This window comes from Ovis aries, chromosome 12 (genome assembly GCF_016772045.2).
Source record: "Ovis aries strain OAR_USU_Benz2616 breed Rambouillet chromosome 12, ARS-UI_Ramb_v3.0, whole genome shotgun sequence".
In the NCBI taxonomy this organism is placed as follows: domain Eukaryota; kingdom Metazoa; phylum Chordata; class Mammalia; order Artiodactyla; family Bovidae; genus Ovis; species Ovis aries.
The window spans coordinates 28,837,259-28,862,315 of record NC_056065.1 but is presented as its reverse complement, the minus strand read 5'-3'; the positions used below and the strand labels follow the sequence as shown (position 1 = coordinate 28,862,315).

The 25,057-nt window shown below is 47.8% G+C and overlaps 1 protein-coding gene across 1 annotated transcript in view; it reads right to left on the bottom strand.

Annotated features, from left to right (window-relative positions):
* The window catches only part of STUM (stum, mechanosensory transduction mediator homolog), a 63,788-nt gene extending 38,846 nt beyond the window's left edge, over nucleotides 1-24,942 (bottom strand). The window contains exon 1 of the mRNA XM_042257152.2: nucleotides 24,522-24,942. Within this exon, the coding sequence (XP_042113086.1) occupies nucleotides 24,522-24,720 (199 nt within the window). The 5' untranslated portion in view covers nucleotides 24,721-24,942. The remainder of the gene's footprint in view (nucleotides 1-24,521) is intronic.
* Between the last annotated feature and the right edge of the window lie 115 nt (nucleotides 24,943-25,057).

Below are 25,057 nucleotides of genomic sequence, written 5' to 3'. Positions count from 1 at the left end.
GACCAGCACTGCAGACCCAGGATTTATTTGAGTGACTAAATTTTTGGCACTTCATATACACATATTCAAAACTGTTAAATGCATATAGTAAATATTAGAGAAAACTGAAAAAAGCCCCATAACTGTCCCTCAAGAATCTCATAGTCAAAAGCTCTCCTCTTTCCAAAGTTAACTTACATCTCAGTGACCCTGACCCGGGACACCTGTGTTGCAAATGCCCCTCGGTAGAGGAAACTGAGGGCGCCAGCCTCCTTGATGACACAGGTCACAGGTTCTCACAGCAGCCCTAACACCGCCATGACATCAACACTTACCTATTGACTATGTTTGCTCAACAGTGTCTTGCTGCTTGTACACAGAAGTACAAAGTAGATTAGAAAGGGAAGAGGTTCTCAGGGGTGAACTGGGGGCTACAAACCCTCTGGGGATCCATGAACTAGGACTGGAAAAACTTACTTCTTTATTTTCACTAACCTTTAACTTAATTTTAGCATTTCCTTTCATTATAAACGTAGGTGACAGCTACAATAATATTAGCAGAACCTGGTCTTCATCACCAATCGAAATCACAGATAGTTCCATACCACACTGAGGCTGAGAAGCATATTTGTCAAACTATCACTGACAGTTATTACTATTTCAAAGTTATAGCCCTTATTAGACTCACTGCTGGATCTTTTTATTTAGTGTATTAATACAGAAGCATGCTGTTTCTCTACACAGATTTGTTTTTAATATTTTGATAACCATTTTTTAATATCACTGTTTTCTTTATATGTCTGTGTACTAAAAGTGTATTACAATTATTTTGAGAAGGAATCGAAGGTTTTACCAGACTGCTAAAGGTCCAATGGCTTCAGAACCCTTGGATCTGGATCTACTATCCCCTCCAGGCGCAAATCTGCCACTCTGCAATTACACGCTATAGAAGGCCATTTGACTGGACGCTGGGTCTCCAGGTGGCGGGGAAGGAGGGAGGTGTGAGGAGAGGAGAGCCCTCCAGGTGATGTTTGTTCCACTGCCCGGAAGGAAGTGGCCTGGCGGAAGGTGGCTTGGTGTCCCTGGGTAGGAACTTTTCTCCCTCGGAGCTCTCCAATCCAAACCAAGGGCTCCTGCATCTGTTCCAGGCTCCGAGTTTCTCTACCCACTGGAGGTGCTATGCTCAGACTTTTCTCGAGTACTCTATAGATTTTTATTGTGTTTTCTACGGTGCTTGTGGGCATCGTTGGATGTTCCGACACTGCCAGCGTGCTCTGGATGAGCCCTGTTGCTAAGAAACAAACCCCAGAGGTATCTTTAAACACACAGCCCCGTAAAAGCACATTCCTCCTCGCTTGACTCCAGGGTGTCCCTTCTCGGGGCCGCTTAGGTTCAGCTAGCAGCTGTTTTCCAAAGGCTTCATTTTGAGCCTCAAGGATAACCCCTTGAACTGCTCCAATGACCCAAACAGGGAGCCGCTTTCAGTGCTCAGAGTGGTGGCCCTGGGCAGAAAGGAGGGCACCACCCTGGCCAAAGCTGCCTGCAGACTCCGAGCTGGCGGCTGGTGAAGGAAGGCCTCCTTGGAGCGATCAGCACAGGGTGAGGGGACAAATGGGGCCCCGACATGCAGAGACGCCTTGAGGGACCCACATACCCACCTACATCCTGGGGGCTCCTTTCAGGATTTCTAGAAACCCCTGACCTCACCATTTCCTGCAGAGTGGTTCCAACTTAAACAGGCTTTAGACAGAGTTCAACCTTAATCTCTCTCCCTGGAAGGCTCCAGTCTTCCGTGGTGTGTCCACCAGCCAGCGCAGAGCAAGGGCTCCAGAGAGGGACACCACCATCCCCTCCCAGCTCCAAAGGCAGGGAGGTCCCGCAGGCAGGCCCTGCTGGTAGTGGTCGCCCCTGGTTCCCTTCTTCTCCCCCAGGCCTGGCTCCGGGAACACCACAGATTGAGGCTGCCCAGGAGTTCATCAAATGGGGTTCTGTTTTAAAAATGCAACTTCTTCAGCCCCACCCGACTCCTACTAATACTAACACAAACTCTCTGGGGATAAGAGTTGGGATGTGACAGCTAGGGTCACAAGCTTTCCAGGGTTTCTGATACACCCTGAGGTTGAAGAACCACCGTATAAGACCATACACCAGCCATGTCGCCAGCTGGCTGTCCTGATATTAAATTACTGAGGACCTGCTGGGAGCTGGCCATCATACCAGCCCCAGAGGGCAGAGCTGAGTGAAGACTGGTCCTGTGTTCAATAGGCGCACAGTCTAGAGGCCCTGCTGGCTCACATAGCATCGGTCCTCTCAGGGCTGGAATGGGAGGACTGGCTTCAACCCAGTACAAATTCCAAGGACGATAATATTTATTTTGTTAAGCAATTTAAAAATAGGCAAAAAATAAATAAATAAAATTAAAAAAATAAAAAATAAAAATAGGCCAAAAAAAACCTGAATAGAGATTTCTCCAAAGAAGACAAACAAATGGCCAGCAGGTATAGCAAAAAGTGCTGAACATCCCTAATTATCAGGAAAATGCACATCAATGAGATATCACCTCACACCTGTCAGAATGGCTGTTATCATGAAGATGAGAGATAGCAAGTGTTGGAGAGGGTGTGAAGAAAAGGGAATCCTTGATCACTCTTGAGAATATAAATTGGTGCAGTCACTAGGGATAACAGTATGAAGGTTCCTCAAAAAATTAAAAATAGAACTACCATATGATCCAGCAATTCCACTTCAGTGTTTTTATCCGAAGGAAATAAAATCATTATCTCAAAGAGATAGCTGCATTCTCATATTCATCACAGTATTATAGTCAAGATATGAAAAGAGCCTAAATGTCTGTCAGTGAGTGAATAGATGAGAAAATGTCATATATATATTCACATATATATATGAATGCTATTGAGCCTTTAAAATAGAAGGAAATCCTGCCATTTTTTACAACATGGATGGAACATGAAGGCACTATGCTGAGTGAAATAAGCCAGACACAGGAAAGCAAATATCATATGGTCTCACTCACAGAATCATAAGAAAACTAAAACCCAAATTCCTAGTAACAGAGAGTAGAATGGTAGTTACCAAAGGCTGGGACATAGGAGAAAAGGAGAGGCAAAAGACATTAATCCTTTTATAGCTTGGGGGAAAAATGTAATCCTCACTGTGTTCCAAGCACAGTTCTAAGACTTTATGTGTAATAGCTCATTTCACCTTCTACAAAGTAGGTACTATTATTATCCCCATTTTGCAGATGAAGAAACTAAGGCACAAGCCGTTAAGTAACTTGCTCAATGTCACACAGCTATCATATGGTAGAGTGGAATCTTGGCCCTCAGCAAAATAAAGAAGCAATACCCTGAAAAGGATCACTAGGATTTGGGAAAACACATACAAAAACTTGGGGATTCCCAACTCCCCATCATCAAATGCCCTTCTTGTTCCCAAACCCAAAGGGGGCCTCTCCCTCCCACACCCTCATTTCTGGGCAGTGTAGCAGGTGGTTCTGTTTCTAATTTATTTTTCGCACCCTGAGAGTGAAATCTTCCCATTCCTGGTAGGGAGAGTAAGGGCCAGCCTGGCCTTCCTGCATCCTGAGCATCTCAGATGGCAATGCCCCAGGGCAAAGCTCCCCATTGCAGTGTGCACCTGGGCCTCCGCCCCATGGCAGGGAAGCAGCCGCTAGAGGGGATCACAGGCAGAAAGGCTCCCGTCCCGTGGCCACGGTGTTCCTGGCTCAGCAGGCTCCTACCGTCTCCGAGCCGCCCACCAGCCCCCCCAACCCCATGCTGCCTGCTACTGATGCACTGTTAGAAGAAAAGGAAAAAAAAAACCCAAAACTCTAAATTAAATATGTGCTAAGGGAAGAGGCTGGAACAGTGCTCCGGGCACCATCCTGGTTCTGATTCCTACTCTGGAAGGGGCAGTGAGCTACTTTCCAGCAGCTCTCTATGCCAAATTCCTCTGGGCTATTTCAGGGCAAATAAGAATGTCTGGGAAGCCCTCTGGGCAGTCCTGGAAGGCATCACTGCAGGAGAGTCCCCTGGTCCTAAACAAGTCACTCCACCCACGGTTGATGGCCAGACACATCCCAGGCATCCGACAGGAAAGTCCCAGCCACAAAGGTGCCAGCTCTCCGCCTGGCATCCATAGGTGGACCCAGCCCAGGTCACCCCCAGAAGGAGCCTTGCCCCAAGCCTCACTTACTCTGCTGCTGCTGCCAAGTTGCTTCAGTCGAGCTCGACTCTGTGCGACCCCACAGATGGCAGCCCACTAGGCTCCACCATCCCCGGGATTCCTCAGGCAAGAACACTGGAGTGGGTTGCCATTTCCTTCTCCAGTGCATGGAAGCATCAAAGGGCGCCCCACACCTCTCCTTAACATTCTTTCTCAATAAACACCCTTAACAACAAGCCAGCAGCAGTTGCTGTCTCCAGTCTGTGCACAGACAGTCCACTGGGTGCAGGGGAGACTATCAGTGGTGTAGCTGGGGCTCTGCACCTTTCCAACCTGTGCAAACCAGAACATGCCCTTGTCATCTGCACACTGGGAGCACCACTGTGCAGGCTCACATGTGCACACACTGGATGAGCAGACACAGCCCCCTCCGGGTATCACAGTTCGACTTTCAAGGAATGGAGATCAGCACACTGCCAGACAGGGAGTCTGGCACGTCCCCTGGGTGGCCCTGTTCGTATTTCCGGCGCTACATAAATAATAACAGTCAACACAATGGCTTTCTAGTAATTCATAATTCCTTATGATTCATAATTCTGTATGATTCAAACCCCTCGGCTGTGTCCAGGTGCTCGATTAGGCAGCTCCTGGCACCGAGTGCCCAGCCTGCTCACTAGAGAGCCCTCAGTGGAATTCATCTCACACTGACACACTTCCACTTTTAACTCCTCTTACTGGTCATTTCTCTTCCAAAATATTTTTAGTTTCTAGAAAATCCTCTCTTATTCATTCTGCTTCTCCCTCCATGGCTTTGTATATTTCATTTTCTGGGAGATGAAGTTTCACTGAGAAGCCCCTCCGTTTGTGAGCTGAACAAATATCTAGCATTATTGGCAAAAAGTAGTTGGGTGCCACTGGGACCCTCTACCTCTTCTTCTAATTAAATCTGCTTTTCCTTAGCTGCTAGTGTTCAAGATGACTATAAAACTATTTCTGGTTCAATATGTTCTTTTGTTTAACAGGAATATTGCTTTGTTTTGATTTCCTATTATTTTCCATTACAGACTTCAGCATTTTAACAGTATTTTGCATTAAATGGGATTTTTTAATTTTTAACAAATCTGACTAAAAGGAATAAAAGAGCCCTCAAGCTCTTCACCATTCCTTGGGCAGCTCTAGTGTGTCTAGTTCTTAAAGGTTTTATGAAATTCACACTTGGAGAGACTGCAGGTCAGTGCGACCCGGACAGGACCATTAACTAGCAGAGACCATGCCCACAGTCCAGCCCTGCACTGGTTTCATCTGGAGAGCAGACTGGCCTCCTTTTCCGCTAATCACGTCCACTTCCCAGAAGCCTCTCAAGTCAATTGTATTGTTTAGAGACCCAGGTCTCTGCCATCACATGGATTCTTGGAATCAGATTTGTAGCATTTGAGGGAGCAGCCACGGGTGGCTGCCAAATTCACCTCCTACTTTCCCCCAGCCATATCAACCTCAGCCTTCAATGTGCAAAAATCTCCACAAAAATCATGTTTATGGAAATTATATCGCCATGGCAACTGTAAAGGTCTCACAAGTATTTTTAAAATAGCAAATTAACAAAACCCACTTATAAAAATCTAAAATCTGTTCCTTTATGAGCATTAGTGAACACACAGATTCTAACAAATACCAAATGTGTTTTGTGACATGATGGCCGAATGTCTGTAAAAAGCGCTCCTGATCTTGGATTAACTGGGGACAGAGGGCTGGATCTGTGAGAGCAAAGTTTGATTTTTCTAATAAGAGGCTGCATCTTGGATATATTCTAGAAAATAACACCAAGATCTTCTGGTGCAGAAAAATATGGATAACAGATCTGAATTGCTGAAATACTAATTTCTTACTTTCTATTTTCACATCACTGATATTATTACCTTCCCCACTCTGCAAGACTATTCCATTTTTAACTCATAGGTTTTTAACAGTTGCATAAGCTTCTGCCACTGTGATTTAGCCTGGCTGAATCTCTATTATAAAACCTGCTTCTCAAAAGTCTGCACACAAATCATAGAGGAGGAGGAAAAAAAAAAAAAACAGACTCAGAGGTATCCAACCAAAACCTTTTTTCTTTTTAAAAATGTAATTGGTATGGCTATCAAAGGGGATCCTTTTAAGTAGATGATGCACTAATTTTTGGTGTCTTTTGTAAAGACTTAAAACGCAATAGGCGTATTTTGATGACTCTTCACATAACAAGGAATCGTTGAGGGTTTTAACAGCTCATACAGTGGAGGTTCTTTTTGAAAGTGGAGGAAGAACAATCAAACCATGTACCTGACAACTTCTTTCTTTAGCTGGTCTCATCCTCCAAAGTGTGGTGGAGGGGAGCAGGGATAGACAAAGGAAACTGTGAGGTGAGGGGTGGGCGCAAAAGCAAAATGATGGGTCCTCCAGAGCAGAACACACACTGGATTCAGGTGGTGATTTGCTCTCCATGAAGTGTGAGGTGGAGAAGGGAATCACTACCCACTCCAGTATCCTGGCCTAGAGAATTCCACGGACAGAGGAACTTGGCGGGCTACCATCCATGGCGTTGCAAAGAGTTGGACACGACTGAACGACTTTCACAGGACTCAGGACAGTAAGGTAAAATTGCTGTTACAACAGCCTGGCCTGATGCTGCAACTTCCAAAGTGATCATAAAGACAGAGAAATAGCAAAAAGTTGCTTGTGAATGGGGAGCTAGTTCTTAAAAGGCGGATGGTATTCAGACTCACATCAGGAAAAGAGGGAGAGAGAAAGAAGCAGGCTGAGTGGCCAACAGGCTCCAGGATGAAGGAGGGCGGTGGCTCCTGAGGCAGAGATGATGCTTCCAGCAATCAGAGTCTACGAAGGGGACCGAGGGCGGGGAGGGGTGGGAGGTGGGAGTGAGGGGAAGGTAGAACCATGGCTTCCACTGCTGGGGAAGGAGGGGCTGCCGAGAGATCTCTGAGCCAGGGCCCGTGACTGTCCAGGGAGGAGCTGGGGCTGGTGTCTGTTGATGAAAACCCATAAAGGAAAACATAGAAGGAAGATTCCTGGCCCCGGGGTGGGGGTGGGGGGTGCCGCTCAGCACCGTGTCACCCCCCTCCCTGGCCCACCCCCTCCCCCGGCACTCTCAGGAATGTGGCATCTCACGAGCACGAGAGCCATTTGGAAGCTGGACGCCCACGCTTTTCTGGCTTCGTGTACTGGCTGTTCCAGAGCTTCCAGGAGGAAGACTGTGTTAGAAACCAACTTCTTAGCAAAACTGGGCTGTGGGGGGAGCGGGGTGTGGACAGAGGCGGTAGTGGTGCCAAGCTGGTGGTTCAGGTTCCCACAGCCCACGTGGAGGGGTCTCTGTGCCAGTCGGGGTCAGTAACTATTGACAGAAGTCTGGGCAGGACCAGGAGGACCACTAGGGAGAGTGAAATGCTGATGTTTTGCAACAGAAGGAGCAGGAAGGGGGGTGTTGTCTGAGTTTGCAGAGGGCTGGGTGCAGGAAGAGGGAGTGCTGGACTGAAGCTGCGGTCACAGCCAAGCCAGAAGGAGCTGGAAAGGCCAACATCCAACCTCTCTCTTCCTTTCCTCTGACCCCTGCCAGTGCCTCCCATTGGCTGACACACCTGGAGCAGGTGAGGTCACATGGAGGTCAGCCTCCAGGCCAGGGATGGGTGGAGAATGGATGGTGGGTGGGGGAAGAGGTGGGGGTGGCCTCCTCTCCTGCCCACCTCGGCAAGGGCAAGCCTCACTCAGGCCCTCCAAGCATGAAAGCAGGAGATGAGCCAGGCGGCAGGAGGGAGATGAGCCAGACAGGCTGCTGGAACAGAGCCCCCATTCACTTCCTGACTGAGAGGAACATGGTCGTGGGAGCTTTATCTTATTTCATTAACCATCTCAGCACAAACAAGGAGGCAAGAACAATGATCACTTTCCTCTGGATGAGTACAAAGTGGGGCCCATGGATGGTGATGGTGGTGGGGAAACCCCATTGGGCCAAGGGTGCTGTTACACAGATCTAGAACCAGAAGCCAGGAGTTGGGATCACAGCCTGGCAGGGGCCATGCTCCTTCTCAGCTCATTATCAGTCAGCAGGTGTCGCTGGGATCATGCTCCATGCTGTGGGCTGGGCCACACTCCAGGGAACACAAGAGAGGAGGAGTTGAGGCGACAAGACTAACCCATGTGAAATCACCCATGTGATTTCTTGGTGTTCAATCACTAAGTCATGTCTGACTCTGTGACCCCATGGACTGCAGCACGCCAGGCTCCTCTGTCTTCCACTATCTCTCAGAGTTTGTTCAAATTCATGTCCATTGAGTCGGCGATGCTATCTAACCATCTCATTCTCTGCACCCCCTTCTCTTTTTGCCTTCAATATTTCCCAGCATCAGGGTCTTTTCCAGTGAGTCGGTTCTTCACATCAGGTGGCCAAATATTGGAGCTTCAGCTTCAGCATCGGTCCTTCCAGTGAATATTCAGGGTTGACTTTCTTTAGGATTGACTGGTTGGATGTCCTTGCAGTCCAAGGGACTCTCAAGAGTCTTCTCCAACACCACAGTTTGAAAGCATCAATTCTTCAGCACTCAGCCTTCTTTACAGTCCAACTCTTACATCTATACATGACTATTGGAAAAACCAGAGCTTTGACTATGTCATCATGTGATAGATTAAAAAACCCAAAGTTTGAGTGATGGGTAGGCCAGGTAGTCCAAAAGAGTAAATAAATTCTCGATTTTAATTCTACCCATCAACCCTATCCTCTCCCTCCAGTCTGTGTTCACCATCTCCAGACTTACAGTAAGAACCACGTGCATCTCCCCCATGGTTGGTGGTAGTGCCAATGCCCTGATGCCTAGGGGTGGTGGGTGAGGGACCCCATGCAGAATATGAAATGATAGGACACAAACAGCACTGGGGAGATGTAACTGCTCACTCCTTCCTTCCTGGGTCTACCTTTAAGGAGTGTGAGTCTACCTCCAAGTCCTTACCTCCTGGCACGGGGCAGACCAGCTCTTAGTCCTCAGGGGAACCCACGCAGAAACACTGATGGTACCTTGTGGGAGGTTCTGCATTAAGCTCAGAGGAGAAGCTGGCAGGGAAAATAAAACACACAGCCATCCCATCCAAGTGTGGGCCCAAGCAATCAGGGATCTTGCCAAGGTCATGGCTTTTCTTTGCTTTCCTTTACCCCAAATCAATTCCCAAGCTCCAGGATTAGACACCTCTCCTCAGAATGGACTCAGAGTCCAGCCACTGGCACTGAGGCCCCAGACCTTGGAAACCTGGCCACGCCCAACCTGGGGATTTTGGCATATCAGCCACTTGTCCCCCTTTCTGCCTCGAACCACAGAACCCTAGCTATAGGACCTAAGATGGTTATGTTTATATTTCTCCTCCCTGAGTCAGGCCACAGTGTGATCCCTGGAAAGATTCCACTTCTACGTTCAATCCATATGACCTCTCAGAGCAGCCCAGGCCGAAGCCCAGCACCCATGCCCTCCCAGCATGGTGCCATCATTGACTGTTGGCTTGAGGCTGGTTTCTTTGAGGTCTACAAGTAATTCTTGAACTTCACACTGAGATGTCAAAAAGAGGAATTACTAATACCAGAAAGACTTCTCCAAAATAGCTCTGCAGCATTGGGACCTACTCCAGCTCTGGCTGAAGCATTCAGATGCCTGACGGGCCCCCAGGGAAGGCTGGGAAGGCAGTCGGGTCAGTCTCAACCAGCCACTGCAGGGCAGACCAGTTATGTGCACTGTCCACTGGCCCCAGCTCCCCCTAGAAACTTACTTCTTTATAATCAAACCTGTATTTCCTGATAGATGTGCTGATGGAGCAGAGAAATGGCTCACACTTCCAAATGGCTACAGTAAGCTTCTGCAGCACCTTGGGGTTTTACTGTTTGGCATTCCTGAGAAAATCCCTCTTGGGCGTCTGGGCCCTGCAACCCAATGCCACCTTGTACCACGACTTTTTTTCCCATGGCCCCAGGTGGTCCCTGACAGGTAGAGCTGGTAGACCTCAAGTGATAGGAAAGCACTTACACTGGGTATAGCCACTTGGATTTAGGTGCAGTGGCTATACCTAAACCATAAGAGTTCAGAATGTCGGACTTTTAACTGTATAATTTTTAACTTCTTATTTTAAAATACTTTCAAACCTAACAGAAAAGTTTCAAGAATAATGCAGAAAAATCCTGTCTACCCTTTACCCAGATTGCCAGTTTTTTAACACTGGACTATATTTGTTTTGTCCTTCTCTCTCTTTATCTTTACATATTATTATCTTTTATTCTGAACCATTTGTAAACAGGCTGCATACATCACGGTTTTTTATTCCTTAATACTTCAACGTGTTTCCAAAGAAAATTCTCTTACATTTTCACAGCACTGTGACCAAGTTTAGGAAACACAATATGGATACAATGTTTTTTCCTAATCTACAGTCCATATTCCAATTTTGTCAATTGTCCCACTAATGTACTTATTGGTATTCTTTTTCCCTCCAGTAGAGAATCCAGTACCCTTAAGATTATACTTTATATTTAATGATTATGCTTTTTTGTATCCTTTAATCTTTCACAGTGATGATATTGTGATGATACCACATGACAGGTATTTTGTAGAATGTCCTTCAACTTGGGGCTTATCTGATATTTCCTCATGAATAGATTCAGAATACACACCCCTGATTAGAATACCACAAAAGTAATACTGCAACCTTCTCAGGATATCACGTCCAGAGGCATGCAATGTCTGTCTGTCCATCCTTGATGATGCTAATTTTTTAAGCAGCTTTATCGGAGAAGGCGATGGCACCCCACTCCAGTACTCTTGCCTGGAAAATCCCATGGACGGAGGAGACTGGTGGGCTACAGTCCATGGGGCTGCAAAGAGTCGGACACGACTAAGCGACTTCACTTTCACTTTTCACTTTCATGCATTAGAGAAGGAAATGGCAACCCACTCCAGTGTTCCTGCCTGGAAAATTCCAGGGATGGGGGAGCCTGGTGGGCTGCCGTCTATGGGGTTGCACAGAGTCAGACACGACTGAAGCGACTTAGCAGCAGCATTGAGATATAAGTCACACACCGTGCCATTCACCCATTTAATCACGAAACGGTTTTCAGCATATTCAGGTGGTGCCACCATCTCCACTGATCGATTTTAGACTGTTTCTGTCACTCCCAAAAGAAACCTATACTCATTACCAATTATTCCCCCTGACCTCCCAACCACATCACTCCTCCTCCACAACTATCTCCTGTCTCTACGGACTGGCCTATTCTGTACGTATCACACAAATGGAATCACATAGTGTATGGTTCTTGGTGACTGGCTTCTTTCTTCTAGCAGGTTTTCAAGGTCTAGGTAATGTTATTTTGTTCACCCAGCCAAGAGGCTGTCTGGTTTCTCCACTGTATGATTCTTCCCCTTGCAATTAAGAAGCATTCTGTGGAGAAACACTTTAAGATCATGCAGATATCCTGCTTCTCATCAAAATATCCCCCTAGATTTAATTTGATGGCTATTGCCCAAACAAATCTTTATTAAAATGGTTTACTAAGATTGATTGCCTCCACTGCCCCCCAACCCCGTCCATCCCCACCTACACTTAGCCGTTGTTAGCTGTTGACCCGGCTCTTCCCAGTCCCATGGTGGCTGTCTTCAATGAATCCGCCACAGAGCAAGCCCTCTGGCCCAGGGATGGGGAGGCCAACATCCTGCCTCTGCCCCACATCCCTCTCCAGAGTAGCTGAAACACCAAGGACCCTCAAGAGACACATTAGCTGTGGCACAGCCCTCCTCTAGTCCCGTCTCAGACCTGGGAACAGAATCCCTTCCTTCTGAGTCAGGAAGGCTAAGAACTGACATGAACGCCTGTGTCCCTCGGGTAAGGGACACACTTACTAGGTTAAGAGAGTAAGGATGTGCTCTTGACCCCACCTTCACAACCAGAAGTCAGCCACACACACATCTCCCCTCCGACAAGTGCCTACTGGACCCTGCCAGGTGCTGTGGGAGGTGGAAGGTGATATAGCATGGCCCCACCCTTCAAGGAGATGATTCCAGTACAAAGATTAAGACAACGGAAGAACAGAATTTAAGGAAAACAAGAGAAATGTCCTAAATGGCCTGACAGTCCCAGGAAGGAGGAGCACCCCACATGGGAATGGTCAAGAAGGGCTTGGAAGAGCAGAGCCTTGGAGATGGGCCTGGGAGGTGGGCAGGATTCAGACCTGGTGGTGCAGGAGGATGCTCCAGGCAGGAGTCCAGAGGGGCACCATAAAACCATGTGCTTCAGTTCGACTAAATTAAAGGGAGGGAAAGAAGAAGCAAAGTTTGTTGAATCCTGGTGGGTCCAATGTGGAATGTGAGCTTAGTCCGTGGACAATAGAGAGCTGTTGCAGGTTTCAGAGAAGCAGAAAGAAATTGGCAGAGCTGAGCTATGGGCAGAGATGGGCTTAATCTGCTAACATGGAAATTCCATTAAAACCATAGGTGCACTGAGCTCTAGCCCAGGAAGACCCACGTCCATCTGAGGTGCTATGGGCATGTCTTTCTGCTGCCTGGCCGGAGGGTGACTCTTAGGCCCACGCAATCTCCACGACCAGGGCCAGAGCCCTTGCATCCCCAGGGAGAGAGGACATTTCCGCCTCAGAAACGGCCCACGTTTCAACTCATGCCACCAGTGCCATGTTTGCGTTTTCACTGAGAAAGTTTTCCTTCTTGCTGAGATGTTTCTTTTTAAAACAAAACAGAAAATAAAACATGACAACCTCCCAAACAATGTTTGTTCCGGAAGCCTCCAGGTGGCTCACGTCTCGCCCATCTGGGCCTCGCCTTCTGAGACGCAGATCCCTGACTAGCAGAACTTGGAGGCAGTCGTGACCAAAAGGTGCCCCAGCAATCTCCCTTCCTCAGAAGCACCTGCCTGAAGGTGTTCCTGTCACAGGAAGCTCCCGAGGTTCTGAACAGAAAGTGGCTAAATGCTGAGACTGGAAGGCAGGGCAGGGAGAGGAGCAAGAAGCTCTGGGTTTGCTAAATACCACCGAGCTGCGCATGCTGAAAGTGATACTTATGGTAGGTAGCTAGATCTCAGTAAAGCTTATGAGGGGGAAGGCTGGGGCAGTGAGAAGAAGGGACTACGGGTGATGGGACTGGATGTGGTCACTAATGAGTCATGTGCTGTCCTCTGCAGCCCTCATCAAATCTTTATAATACCTGCACGCTCGTTTAATTTGACAAATAAGTAATTAACCCTCTAGTATAGGGCTTCCCAGGTGGTACAGCAGTGAAGAATTTGTCTGCCAATGCAGGAGACTCTGGAGACGTGTGTTCGATCCCTGGGTTGAGATCTCCTGGAGAAGGAAATGGCAATAGACAAAGGAGTCTGGCAGGTTATAGTCCATGGGGTTGCAAAGAGTTGCACACAACTGAGCAAGCATGTGTGCGCGCGTGCACACACACACACACACACACACACAAGTTCCAGGCACCAGGTGGGCAGGAAGGTCTGGGGCTGGGAAAGTGATGTGAGATTGTGGGTAAGAGCCTCAGGTCCTGGAGGAGGCCTGTTCTCTGTAAAATGAAGTGGTCAGATGACCCTAAAACTTCCTGACCCTGGGAAAGGTGGACCATTTTCTTTATTGAAGTTTCAGGACAAGTGACAGGCTCTTCTCTGCAAACACCAAATCGGTCTTGGCTTCAGGGTTAAACTTCTCAGTCAGTGAAGATCAAAGCCTACAGAAGGCTTGGCCATGGCCCCTACACATTTCAGGTTCTAGGACAGCCCTGGTCTCAGGTCATTTTATTCTTTTCAAGAAAAATGACTTAGTCAATGAACTTAAGACCTTTCATAAAATAAACGCATATAAGTATCCATCAACAGACGAATGGATGAAGATGTGGTATATAGATACAATGGAATATTACTCGGCCATAAGAAAAGAATGAAATATGCCTTTGCAGCAACATGGATGGGCCCAGAGATGATCATACTAAGCAAAGTAGGTAAGGAAGAGAACAACAAATACCATACGGTATCACTAATACGTGGACTCTAAAATACAACACAAATGAACATATCTATCAAACATATCCACCAGACAGAGAACTGACTTGTGGTTTCCTGGGGGGTGTGCAGAGGCTTGGGAGTTTGGAATTAGCAGTTACAAACTATTAAATATAAGATGGATAAACAGCAAGGTCCTACTGTATAGCACACAGAACTATATTCAATATCTTCTGATAAACCATAATGGAAAAGAATGTGAAAAAAGAATATATATATATACATTTGAATCATTTTGCTATACATCAGAAATTAACACAACATTGTACATCAATTATACTTCAATAAAATTAATTTAAAAAATGAAATTCTGTCATTTTCAACAGTGTGGACTGACCTGAAGGTTTACACTTAGTAAAACGTCAAAGACAAATACTATATGATTATCACTTATATGTGAAATCTACAAAAAGAAATGAATGAACATAACAAAACAGAAACACAGAGGGGACAAACTAGTGGTTATTAGTGTAGAGAGGGAAAGGGAGAGGGGCAAGACAGGGGCAGGGGATTAAGAGATACAAACTGCTATGTATAAAGTAAGCTACAAGGATGTATTGCACAGCACAGGGAATACAGCTAACACTCTGTAATGATTTTAAATGGAGTATGATCTACAGATACACTGAATCACTATTTTGTACACCTGAAACTAATATAATATCATAAATCTGCTATACTTCAATAAAAATACACTCTCCCAAGGCCAAGCCCACCTTTTGCCCAGGTGATGGTGTTTCAAGGCTACAAACCACCAATATGGCCTCCAAGATGAATGAATGGTTTCCTTGGACTCATGAGCTGGGAAGTTCAAACACAAACCTAAGAACTGCCTAACTTTTGTAGTAAGATAATGACAGGTAAAACTTAAAGGGCATTTGTGTGTGTGCCTGTGTGTGTGCACACACTTGCATGCACACTCACACACCGACCTGATGCTCCCACAGCCTCTTAGCAAACAGTAAAGTTGTCCTCAGAGACATGTGCCTCGCAGAGGCCCAGGGCTTGGGGGTTATAACGGCAGAACCTTCTTATAAATGGTAAACCAAGCCCTAGAGGCCAGGCACTGTTCCTCCCCCGCCTCCGGTGCGTCGAGTGTGTGAGGTCCAGGCAGGGCCCAGCAGGAGGTCCCAGGTCTTGGCTCTCAGCTACGTGGGACCAGAGGCTGAAAAAGCCTCCCTGCTTAGGGCTCTGCTGCCCGCCCTAATGACATGGAGAGGAAAACTCTAGGACTGATCTTGGAAACAAAGGAAATTTTGTTCATGTTAACTGGTAGTGATAACCCCCTTTCTGACCATGGAGTGCTTCGTGGTTAAACAGAACACAATAGCCTTATGAGATGGTAGAGCAGGGGTTATTTCCATTTCACAGATGGGGAAACAGGCTCAGAGAGGACGGGGCTCAGAACTACACACATATGGAAGAACCGGATCAAGCTCTGGGGCCTCCTAACCCCCTGGGGCTTTGTGACTCTGATGCACTAGAGATGTGACTTAGTCCAGTGCCCTCTAGGTCACCCGCTGTATTTACCCTCCCCCTCGACCTGTGCATTGCAGGACCACTTACAAGCCAATGTATAAAAGCCACTGTGTCAAGTGACGCCTGTTCAGCGAGTCTCCCGTGGAATGTATCCTTTCATGAGTCGGGTCACAGCCTGGGCAGTGACACTTTGAGGAGTGACCAGGTCAGGTTCAATAACATGAACTGCATCCACATGTCTTCTGAGATATTGCAAGAATCGGAGGTGCTGTAGGGAGCAGACACGGTCAGCCAGCAGGTGATCCTGAGGAAGTTGGTGTCAGACCCAGGAGCGTGCCGAGCAGAGGAGAACTGACTCGCTGCCTTCTACAGCATGCCCCTCCTGCTGTTGGCAGGTCTGTGCTCCAGCTGAGATGCAGAGTCAAAGGAGACGAGGTCCCTGTATACCGTATGTTTGATAGAGACAGTGCTCTTAAGGAACACAAACTCGCAAAGAAAGGAAGTCTGGGGAGGATGGAAAAAGCCATAATCTTAAGATTATCTGGAAGGTGTTATGGGCTGAACAGTGTCCCCTCAGAAGTCCTACCTCCCAGTGCCTCCCCACATGACTGTATTTGGAGACAAGGTCTTTAAAGAGGTAAATAACTGAAATCGAGGTTTTTAGGATGGGCTCTAACTCAATATGACTGGTATCCTTGTAAGAGGAGAGATGTGGACACAAAGACACACAAAAGGAAGACCCTGTGAAGACACACAGAAAAAGTGGTCACCTACAAGCCAAGGAGAGAGAATTCAGGAGAAACCAGTGCTCCTAACACCTTGATCTTTGACAACTTCTCTTCTTGAAGCCACCTGGTCTATGGTACGTGTTATGGCAGCCCTAACAAACCAATACAGGCCTCAGTGAGCTGGTGACATTTGAGCAAAGGCAAAGGGTATGAACAGGAATCCACACAGATGTCTGTAGAACAAGTACTCCAGCAAATGCAAAAGCCTTGAGGTGAGAAGATGCTTCCAACATAGTCAGGAAACAATGAAGAGGCCAGTGGGCTGGAGTACACCAAGCAAGAAGGAGAGGAGATGAAATCAGAAAGACAGCGGGAGAGATGCTGTTCCCCACACCACAGTGGTGCTATGTTATCCAATATGATGGCCATTGTGGCTAGTGGGCACTTGACTGGGGTTAGTCCAAACTGAGATTCAATGCCAGTATAGAATTCACAACAGATTTTTGAGAACCTACTACACAAAAAAAGAAGCATAAAATATCTTGTCAATAATTTTTATATTGGTATGCATTGAAGGATAAAATTTTGGAGGCACTCAGTTAAGTACAGTATACTAATAAAGTTAATTTCACCTTTTCCTTTTTTATGACATAAGCACTAGAAAATTTTAGATTATACTTGTGGCTCATGTTGTATTTCTTTTGAAAATTTCTGGCCTAGGGTCTGGTGGGTCATCATGAGGACATGAGCTTTTACTCGAATGATATGAGAGCCACTGAAGGGTTTCCAAGTGACAGGATCTGACTCGCTTGGGTTTTCAAAAGGATCACTCTTACTGCCATACTGAGGACAGACTATGAACAAGGTCAGTAAAGGCAAGCAGCCCATTAAGAGGCCATTGCATTCTGGAGAAGATGAAGGATTGGACCAGCAGGGCAGACACAAGGTAGGCAGAAGTGATCAGATACTGACTATATTTTGAAAGCAGAGCCAAGTATTTCCTGACAGACTGGGCATGGGGTGTGAGAAAAAGAGGAGTCAAGGATGAATTCCAGACTCTGGCCTGAGCTACTGGAAGGATGCCATTGCTGAGATGGGGAAAGATGAGGGAGAAGTAGATTTGGGAAAGAAAATCAGAAGGCTGGTTTTGGGTAAGTTAAGTCTATGATGCCCCTTGGTTTCCAAGGAGAGATGTTGAGAAGAAGTCAGTTGGATATAAGAGTCTGGAGGTCAGGGAGAGTCTGAGCTGGAGATCTGGATCTGGGAGTCATCATCACAAGGATTTAATTTACAGCCAGGAGACTGAGCGAGAACATCACAGGGGTGAGTGGGGGCGGAAAAGAGAACAAGATCAAAGAGAAAATCAAGATCAAGAAGATCGAGTGCCTGGGGAACTCCCAAGTTTAAAAACTGATGAGATGAGCAAAGGAAACGGAGAGGGATTCACAAGGTATAAAGAAAACTAGGGAGTGTCATGTTCCAGAAGCCGAGTAAAGACAGTGTTTTCAAGGAGGGAGTGAGCAATTGTGTCCAATGCGACTGCAAAGTCTGGGAAGATGAAGACAGAACTGACCACTGGGTTCAGCAAATTTGGAGGAGACTGGTGATCCTGATAAGCACAGTTTGGGCAAGTGATGGAGGTAAAAACATGCTTAGAGTGGGCTGAAGGGGGATTGATGACAACAAATCTAAAGGGGAACAGAGAGATGGGCAACGGGCAGAGGTGAGGGTAGGACCAAGAGAGCCCATTTGGAAAAGATGAGAGACACTTTCAGCATGTACACGTGCTAAGAATGAGTCATTCAACAAAAGAAAACCGATGATATCAGAAAGAGTGGCTACTCTTCTGGTGTCTTCCTAATCTCCAGAGTATGCTTATATTGCGTTTTCTGTCTTATCAACTACAGATGTCATTTATTGACTTTTGTTATGATGCGTAAGAGCTAGCTTACTTTTATCATTCCTCATTCTTTTCCACTCTTATCTCAACATGACCCCATTGTCCTGATACATTATTGTCTCAGTGCATCTGCTGATTTCCTTGGTAGCCTTTATTTCTTGGTCTATCAACTTCAGACAGCATGTCTTGATCACTTACTTCACATGAGGAGGGTGTTCACACCTCTACGCTACCCTCTGCACGTTAGTCAGTTGCGGTAGGTTGTGCTGGGAAATAACAACACTAACACAACAGCAGAAAAGTCTGTTTTATTTCTCACTCATGTGACATGTCATGCCCTGCTTCCGTCGTCCTCTTTATTCTGAGAACCAGGTGGAAGAGTGCATCTGAGACCTGCCACTCTCACGAGAGAAAGAAAAGAACAGGGGCAGAAACTCACAATGCCTCTGAAACTGTCTGCTCAGGCCCAGCATATGTCACTCCCACTCACTCACTTGGCCAAAGTGAGTCACATGGCCAAGCCTGATAACGTTGCGCAGGGAAGGAAACAGTCTCCTCCCACAGGAATCATGGCATTAAGTGGGTATGTGACATCATCTTTCAGTTCAGTCGCTCAGTTTGGTCCGATTCTTTGCGACGCCATGGACTGCAGGCAGGCTTCCCTGTCCACCACCAATTCCCAGAGCCTACTCAAATTCATGTCCATCGAGTCGGTGATGCCGTCCAACCACCTCATCCTCTGCCATCCCCTTCTCCTCCCACCTTCAATCTTTGCCAGTATCAAGGTCTTTTCCAATGAGTCAGTTCTTCGCATCAGGTGGGCCAAAGTATTGGAGTTTCAGCTTTAGCATCAGTCCTTCCAATGAATATTTAGGACTGATTTCCTTTAGGATTGACTGGTTGGATCTCCTTGCAGTCCAGGGGACTCTCAAGAGTCTTCTCCAACACCACAGTTCAAAAGCATCAATTCTTCAGTGCTCAGCTTTCTATACAGTCCAACTCTCACATCCATACATGACTACTGGAAAAACCATAGCTTTGACTAGACGGACCTTTGTTGGCAAAGTAATGTCTCTGCTTTTTAATATATTGTTGGTAAAGTAATGCCTCTGCTTTTTAATATGCTGTCTAGGTTGATCATAGCTTATCCATAAAGTCATAGCTTATCTTTCAGTGGATAAATGGAAATAACAATTTATTCTATCACAATTTACCTGTCAATTTCTATAAGCTGTTTTTTTAATTTTATATTGCCAAGGAAAAAAATCTTACATCCACCTTTATAGCTATTATTAAGTAGTCCTCAGTGCTTTGCCTGTGGTTGGTTTTAGAAGTTAAAAACCGCTGAGATGCATTTATATCATTATGACTAAGCAAATACTCTTCACTACAGAATCAAAGAGACCCATATTGTGCACCACTGTTCACAGACCGACCCTATGCACTTAAAAGAGTCTTTCTTATATTCCACCACTTGCCTAAAACCAGGTCACAGTTTGATTTGCTTCCTATTTAAGCTATACCTTTAATACCGTGTTTTTTGTTTTTTCCCAAAGTTGTTATTTTTTCTTTTTTTAAATTGTTGATAGAAGAAACATCTGCCTTCTACATCATATCCCTAATATCCTCAAATTCTTTTCCATTTAGTGTTTGGAATCCTCTATTCTTTTTGAAGTCTACTGACCTCCTGATATAATTGGGAAGTTGCTTCATTTGGAGATCTTGATACTTTTACACAGCTTTTTGTCTTTACTGCAGTTACTAATTGCCTTCTGTTTTTCTTGCTTTCTGCTTTGTATCACCACTTTAATCTCTTACAGTGTACCAGTAATACTCTCTACTCTGTGGAATGTCCCTTTCTCCCATCTTCCTCACCTCATTCCTGGAGCCTTCTACCCTCCTACAGTAATGAAGACTGACTGCTCTCCAGGCTTGCTGAACAATTTTATCCTAGGTTGCTTTTCATGGCTGCTTTCAATTGGATACACTATTCCCTGGATCTCATACCTTCTTTTTTGGTTTACTTTCTTGTTTTGCTGAGATACATCCTCAAATGATCTCCTTAAAAAGATTGACTTAGGATGTAAACTTCATTGGTTCTTTCACCCTTGGGACTGCCTCACTTCTATATAAAACAAAGGCCTTGGACCAGATGCTCTCTAATGCCAGTTCAAGGAATATAATTCTGGTTGGTCAGTGTGCATTCTATAAATAGTATACTATATCAAGGAGAGACTTTAAATGGTTCTTGCTCTAAGGAACTTACAATCTACTTGGATAGACAAAGAATAAACTCTTGTAACAGTAATAAAAAGGTAACAATACAAAAGATGCCACAAGGTAGGGCATGATTCATCATCAACTAGAGGCTCAGACTTAAAGGAGAGAGAAGCTGAGCCAGACTGGATGTGCTGACTAGGGAAAGGAGATCTTAGCTGAGTGCAAAGAGCAGGCAGTATATTGGGGGGGATTAATTATTTATGAATATTCAACACTAGATTAATAGCCAACATTAATCTGATGGAATAGTTAACAGTCAGTGAAAGTTCTCCTCTGTCCCACTTTCCCTGCCACAGAGTTACCAACATTTTCATTTCACCAAGTCAATCAAGATAGAAACAATTTTCAAATATGAAAGTACAGTTTTTCTCATAACAAACAGATAAGCCCTTTGGCCACTTTGGAGCGTAACAGTGAACCTCCATGAGCACATGTATGAGCAATTGTGTATACTTATAAACGCCATACCTGTTGGACTATGAACGTATTGGCCATGGTCTTTGTTAGCAGAGTTTCACTGAACAGGAAACTACCATCATCCATTTTTCAAATTCATTTCGTATCGTTCCAATGAGGATCCAGAATGACCATAAATCACTTCCCCTTCCCATTGACTCCCCAAGAGAGGAAACATCTCTCTGATGTTACCCCAACAGCCCTTCTGCTTGGACCAAGGCAATACCAGGGAATTGTAAGGACTGAGCTTCTCCATGGGGGTCCTGCAGACTGGATGAACCTGAAATGCTGTCAAAGAAAAATGGTGCCTTCATTCAGCCCAACACGGGCACTCCCATCCCATTTGCAAATGAGGAGAACACTTGCAGGTAAGGAAGTTTCCAGAAAAAAGAGGAGCTCTTTGGGCCCGTGCTGCTACCAAGTTCCAGAGAGCAGGAATGATGTGAGGATGGCAAGTGCTTGGAGCCCCACGATGGAAACTCTTAGCAGGGTCTAACCTAATACTACTCCTTCTGGGAGGCATCCCCTGAACTCCCATCCCAGCCCTGGAAGAATCAATTACTGCTCAAATACTGTTCGCGCTGCCATTATAGCAATAACAAATTTAAACAATGTTTGCATCAGTTTTCCTCAACAATCTATGACATCTTGACTGATTTATTCATCATCACATCCCCAGTGCTGGGCACGCAGTGGGTGCTCTGTGTTTGTCGAATGAAAGAGTGAACAGATTAAAAGAAGCTTCATTTCCTCAAAGGGCAGGGCCAGACATGAATATTCAGTTTTCACAGGAGCATCAGATAAGCTGGAGGACATGGAGAAGTGGATCTGGGCTAAGGGAGAATTTTCTAAGCGCTGGGGCCATTCAAACCCCAACAGGGTCAGTTGCAGGGCCGGGGCTGGGGGGGGTTGCAAAAAAAAAAAAAAAAAAGCCTGGAGATTTTGCCTGCGCTGTTTTGTTGTCCAGGATTCCACTGCAGGTCAAGGGAAGCAGAGAGGTCAATAAATACTGAGAAGAAAGGTCCCAGAGGGCAACCCCCCACCCCATACACCAGAGATGGGACCAGTGCTCAGCTCTGCAGAGGGTCAAAGAGCAAGATGGACCCACGGTCTCCAGAACACTCTAATGGCCAGACCCTGAGCTTTATGTAATCTCATTTTATCCTCCCAGCATCCCAGAGGGACAGGCATCTCTGACTGACAGATGAGAAATACCAGCAAGGATCAAGAACTCCCTTCAGTGTGTGTGTGTCAGGGGAGAGGGGGTGGAGGCAGGGGCCCATGCACCCAGTCAGTTGTACAATGACAGCCAACACAAAACAATAAAATGCCTGGATTTTCAGTCACTGAAAATTCTGAAGTCTGTGTACCCATGGCTCACCTCAGCCTGTTTTATTACTTTTGTAGTTTGCTTTTTTCTCTCTCTTTTATTCTGGCTTCTTAGAAAGGTTTCTTACAAAAATCCCATAGGATTCTGCTCTAACAATAACAGCAACAAAATGTTATAAAGGGCACAGGCATGCATGCTCAGTCATGTCTCACTCTTTGTGACCCTCTGGACTGTAGCTGGCCAGGGTCCTCTGTCCATGGGATTCTCTAGTCAAGAATACTGGAGTGGGTGGCCATCTCCTCCTCCAGGGGATCTTTCCAACCCAGGGATGGAACTCATCTACTGTGCCTCCTGCATTGGTAGGTAGATTCTTTATCACCCAGCCACCTATGTAAAGACAGAAAAAGTGGGGGGGAGGTGGGAGGAGTTGGCAGGAGGGCAGGGGGTGTGGCAGTGGGCCTAAGGGTGGGAAAGGGACCTAGTGAAGCAGACCTAGGAGGTGCCCAGATGAACAGGGGCTGTGGCCTGACCCAGCAGAGACTCGGGGTAGCTCTGCCCACCTGGCACCAATGTGCGTCTTTCCTCAAAGACGGTAAGATGGCATTTACTTCACCAAAAGGAGAATCAAGACACATCCCTGCTGGTGATCTTCACATCCCCAGAGAGATGGACAGGCAGTGTGTTTTTCACTCCAGCAGGTGGGAATGTCTCACACAGCTAAATTAGCCTCGGCTTGCCTTTTCACAGGGTCTACACCTGCACAGAGAGCCGGCCTGAAGACAGCAACCAGGCTGCTGAAGGCACGACGAGGGGATGCCTAACTGAAGGCCACCTAGCTTTCTGCTCGGACACATACACTTCTCCAGCAGCATCCCCCCTACCTCCCCCTAGGGGGCAGAAAGACGAGCAGGAAGGGGAAAGCGAACCCGACCTGCGTGGGTGGGTGTGGTCTTCCCTATCGGCACCCAAGAAGCCCCTGCAAAGCTGGTTAAGAGCCGGGCCGTGAGAAAGGCCAAAGCAAAACAGAAAGCCACTTCTAGCTGACCTCTGTTCTTGGGAACTTGGAGCCTTACAGCGGCAAGCTTTTCTCCTGGGCACAGAGGTGCCTGCCTCTCCAGTCTCGCGCGGAATTGGGGGGCGAGTTGCTCTTAACTCCGAAGAACAGCCAGTGCCAAGTTGGCAAGTTGGGAGTGATCCGGGAGGGGATGCAGACATATTTGGGTGTGGGGTTAGGAGAAGAAGGGTCAAGAAAACTTCGCATTTCCTCCCTTTATGCCCCCACTGGGCACTCCTATCTCTGTGATGGGCCTCCGTTTTAAAATTGGGGACACAGGTGCCATCAGGGACCGTCCAGGCCGCCAAAGTCCAACACAGAATTACACCCGCGGGCACTCCACGTTCTCAGGAACGGAAGCGATGGGGGAAGTTATGGGGTCAGCTCTGGCCAAGTGCGGTTCAAGCCCACAGGCATCTAAACTAATAAAATCGTCCCTCTTCCTCTCGGCGTCCTGCGGGGGTGCTGGTGGAATCGCAGGCACGCCGGAAGGCGGTGGAGACTCTGGCTAAAGAGCTCTCGCCCCCACACGCCCCTCACCGCGCGAAAGCAGGCGGGGCTGCGGGGTGTCTTCTGTCCCAACTCATCTCCCTTTTTTCCCCAGCTCGACCGACTTCTCCAACGCCCAGGGACTTGGTCATCCCCACCGGCGGCCCCAACGCTGGTCTTGCTGGGGCCCCGCGCCCCTCGGAGGATGGAGCTAGTGGGAGGGCGCGCAGGGCGGAGAGAAGAGGCAGGATTAGCCGGGGTCGAGAGAGCCGCCTGGGCGGCTTGCCGGCAGACTCCAACATTCCCGTCAAAGTTCCCGGCTCCTCGAGGCCGGATCACCTGGCTCCCAGGTCGGAGGAGGGGAAAGGAGTGTCAGGGAGCCCCGCGCCTCCCTCCGGGCGCCCCCTCCACGCGCTTCTGCCACCTGCCAGGGGGCGCTAGGAGCGCCGGCGCGGCACTTGCAGCCCGTGGGCGCGGCCGAGGGTCCCTCCCTGACCCCTCCCCTGCCGCCCTCAGCGCCCGGGGCCCGGGGCGCAAGGGGTCGCGGCCGTCGCGTCTTACCCAGTCCCGGCACGAAAGTGTTGAGGAAGAGGCAGATGACGGCCACCGGGAAGGGCATGTAGGGGATGGCGGCGCGCAGGGGGCCCTTCTTCTCGCGGACTTGCACCACCACTCCGCTGGACGAGGACGCCCCTCGCTCCGCCGCCGCCACAGCCGCCGCCGCCGCCGCCGTCTCGGCGTCCTTGTGCGAAGGCTCCATGGCCGGGCGCGCTCCCCTCCCCGGGAGCCCGGCTGCCGCGGCCGGGGCTGCCGTCCAACGCACAGGGGGCGGGGGGCGGGCGGCTTCAGGGCACTGGGAGCCGCGCCGAGCTCAGGCGGCCAGCGCGCTCCGGGTGCGGCGCGGCTCGCCCGGAACCCCGCACGCCCGCGTCCCCACGCGCCCGGCCCTCTGCCGCGCGCTCGGCTGCGCTCCCACACCCCCGGCGGAGGGGCGGGGAGGGCGGCGTGACACCCGGTGACAGCGCTCCGACGCCCCTCCCCGCGAGGCCCCTTCCCCGCCCTCCCTTCCACTCCCCCACACCCCCCCCCCGCCCCCC